Source organism: Schistocerca serialis, chromosome 6, assembly GCF_023864345.2.
Source record: "Schistocerca serialis cubense isolate TAMUIC-IGC-003099 chromosome 6, iqSchSeri2.2, whole genome shotgun sequence".
NCBI classification, from domain to species: Eukaryota; Metazoa; Arthropoda; class Insecta; order Orthoptera; family Acrididae; genus Schistocerca; species Schistocerca serialis.
The window spans coordinates 699,376,977-699,388,200 of record NC_064643.1 but is presented as its reverse complement, the minus strand read 5'-3'; the positions used below and the strand labels follow the sequence as shown (position 1 = coordinate 699,388,200).

The 11,224-nt window shown below is 44.0% G+C and overlaps 1 protein-coding gene across 1 annotated transcript in view; it reads left to right on the top strand.

The window, feature by feature from the left end:
* Positions 1-287: 287 nt before the first annotated feature.
* The window catches only part of LOC126485037 (lachesin-like), an 897,349-nt gene continuing 886,412 nt past the window's right edge, over positions 288-11,224 (top strand). The window contains exons 1-2 of the mRNA XM_050108642.1: positions 288-312; positions 913-1,019. Coding sequence (XP_049964599.1) covers positions 288-312; positions 913-1,019 — 132 coding nt within the window. The remainder of the gene's footprint in view (positions 313-912; positions 1,020-11,224) is intronic.

Here is an 11,224-nt window from a genome sequence, read left to right as displayed (position 1 = left end):
GCCATGGGATTCATGTCGGGCGATCTCAATCGCCAAATCATTCGCTCGGATCGCCCAGAGTGTTCCTTAAACCAGTCAGGGACAATTGTAGCCCGGTGACATGGCGTCTTTTCACCTATTTGGGAACATAACGACCATGAATGGCTGCAAATCGTCTCCAAGTAGCCGAACATAACCACTTCCAATCAATGATCGGTTCAGCTGCACAAGAGGACCCAGTCCGCTCTATGTAAACACATTCTACAGCGTTATTGAGCCACGACTAGCCGGCACAATCCCTTGTCGATATGGAGGAGCGCTGCAGGCTTTGTCGTGCCGTTAGCAAAGTCACTTGCGTCTGTCGTCTTCTGCCGTAGCCCACTAACGCAAACTTTCGCCGCATTGTCCTAATGGATACGTTCGCCGTACGTCCTATCTTGATTTCTGTGGTTATATCACGCATTGTTGCTTATCTGTTAGCACTGACAACTCTACGCAAACACGGCTGCTCTCGGTCGTTAACTGAAGACCGATGCTCACTGAGTTGTTCGTGGTTGAAGGTAATGCTGGAAGTCTGGTATACTCGGCACACTCTTGAAACTGTGAAACTCGGAATACTGAACTGTCAAACGATTTCTGCATTGGAATGTCCCATTCATCTAGCTGCGTGTACCTCTCCGCCTTGAAGGTCTGTTATTTTTCGTCTTGCGGACATAATCACGTCGGAAAACCTTTCGCATGAATCAGCTGTGTGAAAATGACAGCTCCGTCAATGCACTGCCCTTCTATACGTCGTGTACGTGATGCTACCACCATCTGTATATGTGCGTATCGCTATCCCATGAATTTTGTCACCTGAGAGTAAGTGGCGTTAAGTGTCTTTCAGCCTTACGTAAAATCTGCGGCATGCTAATCTCTATACCTTTGTTGCAGCGCCAACGGAAGACCCGGAGTTCACAGAGCAGATCGAGAACATCACAGTGCCGGCGGGCCGAAACGTGAAGCTGGCGTGCTCCGTCAAGAACCTCGGCACCTACAAGGTCAGTCCCATATTATAGTTGCTTTTCTAGAGCCATCTCTGCTAATGGTTTTAAATTACAATTAGCTTTACACTGATACCGTACTGTCAAGTATCAAATGTCGAGTAACTTGCAGCAAGTATTACTGTTACCATAGGGTGCAGTATTTTCAGCATCTCATAGTGATGTATCGAACAGTAAGTTCTTGAATGATTGCCAAGTGATTCCCGAGAGAGACTTCTGTTGTTGTTAGCGAGCTGTGAAAAATAAATAGCGCAGTTACAAGGTTTTTCTGTGCTGTCTTCTACGAAATGAGAATATTTCTTATTCCGTTATTGTTTGTACAAAAGATGGTGTACAGTACGGGTGTAATTCTTTGGAATCACCTACTCCAATGAAGAGATATTTCTCAATGTGTTTGTAGCTACTCCTATAGGAAAGCTTTGCTGTGGTGTTTTCTAGATAGTGACGAGCTAGTAATTAACACATGCAAACATAGCTCCACTGCGTGACTTTGTGAAGAGAAAACTTTATTCTCATTTAACTCCTGACCAAACATCATTGCGGTGTTAGGAGTTAAAATATAATTCCAAGCATCTACATCTGCATACACACTTGGCAAACCACCCTACGGTGGTTGGCGAAGGGTGCACAATACCACTAATTGTCATTTTCTTTTCTGTTATACTCGCATATCCTGCGAGGAAAAGCGATTGTTTGGATCCTTCTGTATGAGCCCTAATATCTCCTACCTGACCTTCGTAGTCCTTACCCGAAATATATTTCGGCTCCAGTAGGATTGTCATGAGGTCAGCTTCGAATGACATTTCTCTAAACTTTGCCCACAGCACTCTCCGAAAAGAACGCCACCCTCTCCACAGGAATTCCCATTTGAGTTCCTCTAGCTTCCCCTTGCATGTTGTTCGAACCTACCCTTAACATATCTAGCAGTCCGCATCCGAATTTCATCGATGTCTTCCTGTAACCCGATCTGGTGCGGACCCCAAACACCCGAACAGTACTCAACAATGGGTCGCACTAGTGTTCTATATGGCGTAACCTTTGCAGATCAACCACTCTTTCCCAAAATTCTCCCAATAAAAAGGAGTCAGCCGTCGACTTCTCTACTACAATCCTTTAATGCTCATTCCACTCATACAACTTTGCAACGATACGCCTAGATAGTTAACTGACGTGACTGTTTCAATCGGCACACTACTAATGCTGTACTAGAACGCTATAGTTTTTTTTTCCTCCTCATCTGCATTAACTTACATTTTTGCCACACTTAGAGCTAGCTGCCATTTATTACACCGACTAGCAATTTTCTCTAAATCTTCGTACAGTAACTCAACGACGACTCCTTCCCGTGCTCTAGAGAATCATCAGCAATCAACCACAGGTTCCTGCCCACACTGTCCGCTAGATCATTTGTATGCGAGTATATAGAAAATAATAGCCGTCCTACCAGTCTTCCTTCGACACACAAGTCGCCGAAGTGGCGTCAACTCGAAAGACTTGCACCAGGTGAACGGTCTACCAGACGGGAGGTCTTGGCCACACGGCATTTCCTTTTATTTTACCGGTCTTCTCTGGGTTGTTTCCGACGATACCCTTGCCACTGTTGAACTCTCGCTGTCGAGGACAATGTACTCTGTTCTGTTAGTTACGAGCTCTTAGAGCCACTAACAATAACTTTTTTCTCTTTAAAGGGTTTGATATGGTCTTCTAAGATACTCTAACTAGTCGGTGTATTTCAGGCAAATATGTTCAAAATATAATTTTTTTGCAATGTAACATAAATATATGAACCGGAAGATGCTCTATATCGTTTTTGTCTTCACTACACTTTACTGATTTCTTGAACTCGTTATTTCTTCTACTTACCGCCGTGTCCTATGACGTGTTTCGGCACTCTCATATTGATTGAGGACTACTATGAAGGCTCCATTCGTTTTCAAATTTCTATTTCTCTCAATATTACAACTACTAATATGATTGATGCTGAGCAGAACGGTAAAATCACCGATTTTGCATTCTGCCCAGCAACTGGTGTAACGAGTGCACTGACTTGACGAAAGGGTGACAAATCACGAAGAGAGTTTTAGTTGTTGCTTGACGTTTATCTGTTACAACAGCGCAGTGTGCATTCTTACGGATCTTTGGGAAAAAACACCGTGTAAACAGAGAACTGTGCATTGGTATCAACAATGTTGTCTCTATGAAGAGAAAAGTATCAGTTGATCAAATGTACCAGATGCAACCGCGAAAAGTGCGATAGAAATTTTCGCACAAAGTCCAAAAAAAAATCAATTGGCTGCACGTGCCACAAACTGCGAGTACCGCAAGAAATTTTGTGGAAGATTTTGGTATGGTGGTTACATTTCAAAGCGCAGCGTCTGCATCTCCTGCATCAATTCCAACCGTATGATTATGGCCGGCGCCTTCAATTTTGCATCACAATGCAGGAACCACTTGAGGATGCCCATTTCGCCTCCAAGATTGAGTTTAGCTAGGAACCAACCTTTCATTTATCTGGGAATGTTAACTTCCACATTGTAAGAGTGTGAGAAACTGAAAATCTTCATGAAATTGGATCTCATGAACGAGATTTGCCGCAGGTTGATGTTTTCTGTGAAGTGTCACAAACGGAGCTGTTTGGCCGTTTTTCTGCTGTGAGAAGACTGTGAGAAGTACCTCTTACTTTGATTTGTTGTAGTAGTTGTTGTTACCACAACCGACTGCAGATTCCGAGATTTTCATCTCTCAATAAGATGGAGTACGTCCTCCCCGAAGTATAAGTATTCGTCGTGCCTAAACGATGAACTTCCACATCGCTGAACGGAGTGTAGAGGTGAACATAATGCGACCTCTGGGACGCCTCACCAAAAGTCTTGTGACTTTTTCCTTGGAGGGTATATTAGGGACGCTGTTTACGTACCTTCATGGCCAAGAACAGTGGAACAACTCGGAGAAAGCATCAGTGACGCTGTGATGACCATTTGCATGGTGTTGCTACATAAAGTATGCAACGAATTTGGCTAACGCTAGAACAAGTGTCGTGAGAATAGAGGGGCACACATAGAACATTTCAATTTATTTAATATGTACTTATTGCTTATTTAACCTGACCAGATTAGAATTGTAAAGCCCTCTCTTACATGTGACCAGGAACAACGTGTACCAAAGATATTACAAAAATATTCAGAGTTGTAATAATAACAATTATTACTATTATGAGAAAACCTTTCTCAGATGTTATGTCTGATTAAAAATGAAAAGTAACGCGGACCTTGATCAAGCGTGGCATCCTTTTAACTATACGGTATATGTTACATTGCATTTAGGAACTTTCTGGTAATTGAACATGTATCAATAACTACAGATTTCTGTAGTTGTATGTATAAGTTTGGATGTAGCTTTATTGCGTTGATGTATTCGGGGATATTGTGTGGTATGACTCCTGTAGTTGATAGTATAATTGGTGTAATGTCAACTTTATCCTGATGCCACATGTCCTTGACTTCCTCAGCCAGTTGGATGTATTTTTCAATTTTTTCTCCTGTTTTCTTCTGTATATTTGTTGTATTGGGTATGGATATTTCGATTAGTTGTGTTAATTTCTTCTTTTTGTTGGTGAGTATGATGTCAGGTTTGTTACGTGGTGTTGTTTTATCTGTTATAATGGTTTTGTTCCATTATTATTATAATAATAATTTTCAATCATAGTAATAATGAAAATAATATTTGTCACTAATAACAACAGTGATAACAGTACCGGGCATTAAGTGTAATATAGATTATATTAGCACAGTTGCATACATATTTAGTATTACAGTAGCAGAAATGGAAAGAAAGTGGGGAAGACAGGATGACAGCGCCAGTGGCAGTTAGGACAGAACGGGGTTTAAATAAAGAACTCTACCGAATAGTGGGAAGTTCAAGTTTAGGGGAAGGGGATTGACGAGAGTGAGCTGCACACTAGTGTACGAGAGGGACGGCTATTGTGATAGAAGGGGGGCCATTAACTGTCTTTTGAAGTTTGGAATGCATTTCGTTTCTCTGATTTTTTGAGAAAGACTGTTCGAAAGTCGGGCTCCTGATACATAAAATGTTTAAGAGAGATGGCAGTGTTATGTGTTGGTAGAGAGAGGATTTTACTTTGTTGAGAACGAGTAGATCTGCCGTGCAGTTCAGATAGTAGAGTAACAGTTGAAGATAACTAGGAGCGAGTGCAATGATTGAGAAGACAATAAGGAGCAAACACAGGGTGTGGCAGTTTCTACGCTTATCGGCATGCAGCCAAGATAGTTTTTCGTAGGCAGTAGTGATGGTCAAAATAGCGTTCGTCACAGATATATCCCACACTATCAGTCATAGATAGTTCTAACTTGTGTGAGCTTTCATACGACAGTGTTTGGTGAGCATCATCATCACAGTGTTGTATGGGAAGTGTCAGTGCCTCTACGAACTTCTTTTTAAGCTTGAAATGAAATACTTCTTTATATTTCTGTAATGGAAGCGGCAAAAATGGCACCTTCTTACTGACTGCAGTTGCGTGAACAGTCCAGCCTGCTTGATAGTCTAGAATGAACCCTAAGTTCTTTGCAGAAGAATGCCAAATACAAACTTGATGAGTTTACTGTTCTCTTTATCCATCCAATAAATTTGTACATAGCCAGTCACTCTGTCAAGTACAGAAAATGTGTTAGGTACTCGCCCCGCGGAGTGGCCGCGCTGTTAGAGGCGTCATGTCACGGATTACGCGGAGCTCCCCGCCAGAGTTTAGAGTCCTCCCTGGGGCATGGGTGTGTGTGTGTTGTTCTTAACATAAGTTAGTTTAAGTAGTGTGTAACTCTAGCAACCGATGACCTCAGCAGTTTCGTCTCTTAGGAATTCACACACACATTTTGTTCGATACTCGTTTCTTCTTATACTACAGCTATGACAGTGGGATACGAAAGCCTACAATAACAATTTTTGTAAGGACCCCTGGCAATTACTACATGTTAAAATTTTTTAAAACAACAAAAAAATCCACAACAATTTATTAATTTTTATACTTATAAATTACAAACCCTTTGTTACGTTTAGCTCCATCTTTAGATGATTCGCTTGATTTTAGTTCGTTATCAAGGCACTCAGAAATGGAAAATATTAAGGATCTTGCTATTCCGTTCCATTTTTGACGGATTCATATGTTGCTGGGCTTCGAATGTGACCTTCACACTCTTAACAAAACTGCGATCATCACCCGTAGACTGAAATAATTTCACTAAACAAGTTGTGAGAGAAACAGACCGATTTGTGTTAAAGATTCTTTAGTTGCCTTATCGGTCCACTAAATCCGCCTTGCCTGGCATGTACTATCACTTAAGGGGTTCTGTATCAGATTCCTGAACGCCGCGAGAAGCCGTTACGAGGGAACAGGAATCGTTTGGAGGTTTTCGCTCGTCGTCTTTCTGTGGTGGAACGACAGGCCATCAGATCGGTTAGCGCGCCAACGAGCCGTGACTGGGCGGCGCCGGTAAAAACCACCGCTCTCTTCTGACTGCCACTCAGATTGATGGCCGATACGCCCCGCCGCACCCCGCAGCCCGCACAGCTCGAGGCGCCGCGACACGCCGGCGCCTGCTAGGGAGGCAACCCGCGCACCGTACACGGCGCGCCCACAACGTTACGCAGCCTCTCGTATCAGTCATAAGTACGAGGGTTGGAACTTTAGTAGGGGAAACTATTTATTTACAGCTCGTACAAAACAGATACGTGTTTCAAAGTGTTGCTGACCTTCAAAGTAGTCACCGTCATTGTGTATAGCCCGTTGCCAGCGATGTGGAAGTCGTAGGATACTCTTAGCAGTGCCAGTTGTGTTGACAGTTCGAGCAGCGCGATCTATTGCCCGACGATTTGTAGCAGTTGTGAAGTGAATGCCGTGTAGTGTTTCCTTCAGTTTAGAAATCGAGTTAAACTTACGAGGGCTTACGTCAGGGGAGTGCAGTAGGTGGTATAGCACTTAGCAGCCCCATCAGTCAAACAAATCAGTAACAGATATCACTGTATGTGGTTGAGCATTATCCTGCAAAACGATGGTCAATTCCTGCAGAAAATGTCATCACTTCCGTCTCTATGCCTTTCATTTTTGGAACACAACCTACGATCAACTTAGAGACAGATGTGATGACACTTTCTCCATGACCTGACCATCATCTGTCCAACCTTGTATTTCGTGTCAGTGGCCAAGAAGTATTGAAATAACCACCGTTTACATATAAGATAGGTCTCTTTCCAATTTCCAAATTTTTTAATGATGTATCTTTCAACAGGAAATATTATTTACCTCCCAGAATTATCAGGGCAAGTTGTTAGCCGTGAAAGTATATTATTAGGGCTCGTATACATTTATTGTTTGACAGCGACTCTTTTAAGTCATTGGATGTAGTCTAATATTTCATCAGTGATTACATTATGCTACTCGTATTGTCTCTTCCCAACAAAATAACTAAAAATTTGGCTTCTCATGCCTGCCTTAGCAGGCAGACAGACGAATCCGTTTTAATCAGGGATGTGCACTAATTTGTAGAAAGCTAGAACATCTACATCATACTCTGCAAGCCACCTAACGGTTCGCCGTAGACGGTACTTTTTGTACTACTAACTGAGGCCCTCCAACCATGTTCCACAAGCGAATAGCTCGTGGGGTGAATGATTGTCGGTAAGCCTCCGTATTTTCCCTAGTGGACATTACGCGAGACGTATGAAGGGGGAAGTACCATGTCGCCCGACTCTTTCCGGAATGTACTGTCTCGAAATGTCAAAAATAAATCTCTGCGTGATGCACAGCGCTTCTCTTGTAACGTCTGCCAGTGGAGTTTGTTGCGCATCTCCGTAACGCTTTGGTGACGACACGCGCTGCTCTTCACTGTATCTGCTGTATCTCTCCTATGAGTCCTACCTGGTAGGGATCCATGGTACATGAACAAGACTCAAGCATCAGTCGAACAAGATCCAGTAAGCTACTTCTTCCGTGGATGAGTTACATTTCCTTAAGATCCTTGTTATGAATCTGAGTCTGGCGTCTTCTTCCCCATTGTTTGTTTAAGTGGTCATTGCACTTAAGATCACTCTTGCTAGTTACTCCGAAATATTTTACGGTAGATGCTGTTTCCAGCTAATCGCCATCAATACCGTACCTTTACAGTAGTGGATTTCTTTTCCTATGTGTGCACAACATGTTACATTCATTTATGTTGAGGCTTAGCTGCCAGAGCCTGCGTCATTCGTCAATTCTCTGAAGGTTGTTATGCAAATTGTTACTATCGTCTGGGGTTGCAACTTTGTTATAGAGAACCATACCATATGCAAACATCTTTAAAGAGCGTCCGACGTTTTTATTACATCATCTATGTACACTCCTGGAAATTGAAATAAGAACACCGTGAATTCATTGTCCCAGGAAGGGGAAACTTTATTGACACATTCCTGGGGTCAGATACATCACATGATCACAATGACAGAACCACAGGCACATAGACACAGGCAACAGAGCATGCACGATGTCGGCACTAGTACAGTGTATATCCACCTTTCGCAGCAATGCAGGCTGCTATTCTCCCATGGAGACGATCGTAGAGATGCTGGATGTAGTCCTGTGGAACGGCTTGCCATGACATTTCCACCTGGCGCCTCAGTTGAACCAGGGTTCGTGCTGGACGTGCAGACCGCGTGAGACGACGCTTCATCCAGTCCCAAACATGCTCAATGGGGGACAGATCCGGAGATCTTGCTGGCCAGGGTAGTTGACTTACACCTTCTAGAGCACGTTGGGTGGCACGGGATACTTGCGGACGTGCATTGTCGTGTTGGAACAGCAAGTTCCCTTGCCGGTCTAGGAATGGTAGAACGATGGGTTCGATGACGGTTTGGATGTACCCAGCTTCATGGAGACGGTTGCGAATGGTCCTCGCCGATACCCCAGGAGCAACAGTGTCCCTAATTTGCTGGGAAGTGGCGGTGCGGTCCCCTACGGCACTGCGTAGGATCCTACGGCCTTGGCGTGCATCCGTGCGTCGCTGCGGTCCGGTCCCAGGTCGACGGGCACGTGCACCTTCCGCCGACCACTGGCGACAACATCGATGTACTGTGGAGACCTCACGCCCCACGTGTTGAGCAATTCGGCGGTACGTCCACCCGGCCTCCCGCATGCCCACTATACGCCCTCGCTCAAAGTCCGTCAACTGCACATACGGTTCACGTCCACGCTGTCGCGGCATGCTACCAGTGTTAAAGATTGCGATGGAGCTCCGTATGCCACGGCAAACTGGCTGACACTGACGGCGGCGGTGCACAAATGCTGCGCAGCTAGCGCCATTCGACGGCCAACACCGCGGTTCCTGGTGTGTCCGCTGTGCCGTGCGTGTGATCATTGCTTGTACAGCCCTCTCGCAGTGTCCGGAGCAAGTATGGTGGGTCTGACACACCGGTGTCAATGTGTTCTTTTTTCCATTTCCAGGAGTGTATAATGTAAACAGTAATGGTCTTATGACACGTCTGTCGGTTTTGTTCCGTAAATGAGGGCGTTTTGAGTTCTAGCTGTAAGGAAGCGTTGAATCTAGTGGCAAATCTGCTTCAATACTCGATAAGCACTTGTTTTATTCACTAAACGGCAGTGCGGGACGGTGTCAGATGCGTTCCTGAAGTCAATGAACACAGCAGCAACCTGAGAGCAGTCTTCTACGGAGCTGTTGGTCTCATGAAGTGACAGAGTGAGCTGAGTTTCGCGGGATCTCTGTTTGCGTTATCCATGTTAATTTTTATAGAGGAGATTTTCGTTATCGAAAACGTCTTAAATATTCAGCATAATACATGTTCCATGATTTTATGTGTACTGAGGAGCAGCGAGTGTACTTAGAGACAGGAGAGGTGAAATCTCAGAAACTGAAATGTGGTTTCCCGCATTGCTTCATTATTGCGATAAAACTGTTCCTCAGACGAATTTGTTGGCAAACGGCATCCCAAAGATATGTGTTAGGTATAGATCCCACGGTGTCCAGACCTATTTGAATCGACAAGCGGCCGGCTGTCGGCTCACCAATTCTTTGACATCACAGAGATGAAGCACGGACCGCAATGGAAAAAAAAACATTTGAATAACAGAGTTCTGTTCCGGTGCCCGAGGAAGACGGACGCAAACTCTAGATCACCTCATTTGTGGTTTTCCCTGCTGCGATGTAAGCATGCCTTGTGCATGAAATACATTGGAGAACTCAAGAATCTGTCTTTCCTAACTGGCTTCTTTATTCCAGTGGTTTTGTGCGGTTTCTCTTTATGTATTACTTAGTAACGATCGCAATTTTGTATCAAATAGTCATTTTTCAATTCTGTGAACTGATTAGAACTAGGGGGTCACATGGGCATGTGTATTTATTCAATATTTTCCCATCAACATCTCTGTTTAGTCTAACCTGCCTCTTTCGAATTGAAATGAGTGTGAATTATCCTTCACAAACGATATTTTGCGAGGATAACGTCTACGTTTTCGACGATAATGCTGTGCTGGGAGATCGTTTGTATTGTTTCCTTTTGTACACCAAACGATCTAGAAGGTGAAGTAACTAGCGCATCAGACTCATTCTGGAGGAAAGCGGTTCGTATCTGCGTCTGGCCATCCAGATTTAGGTTTTCTAAAAATGGCTCTGAGCACTATGGGATTCAACTGCTGTGGTCATTAGTCCCCTAGAACTTAGAACTACTTAAACCTAACTAACCTAAGGACATCACACACACCCATGCTCGAGGCAGGATTCGAACCTGCGACCACAGCAGCAGCGCGGCTCCGGACTGGAGCGCCTAGAACCGCACGGCCACCGCGGCCGGCATTTAGGTTTTCTGTTATTTGCTTAAGTCGTTGCAGGTAAATGCTGAGAGGTTTCCTTTGACAGAGCGTGGCCGATTCCCTTCCCCTTCTTTGAAACAATCCGAGCTTCCTCTGTAATTAACTCGTTGTCGACCATTTTCCTTCCTTCCTATTCGTATACCACCCAATACTTTTGCTAGGGACTAATATTAGAGACCTGTTGATGATGTAGGTTTTCGTAATGCTTTTCTTTGCAATTTTCCTACCAAAGACTGAATTTTGGTTGTTGTTTATACTCAGGATTTGGTCAGTGGGCTGATGTTTCCCTTTGCTGGTTGCTGTGAGCTCCAGAAGTAACTCCAAGAGTGAGTTC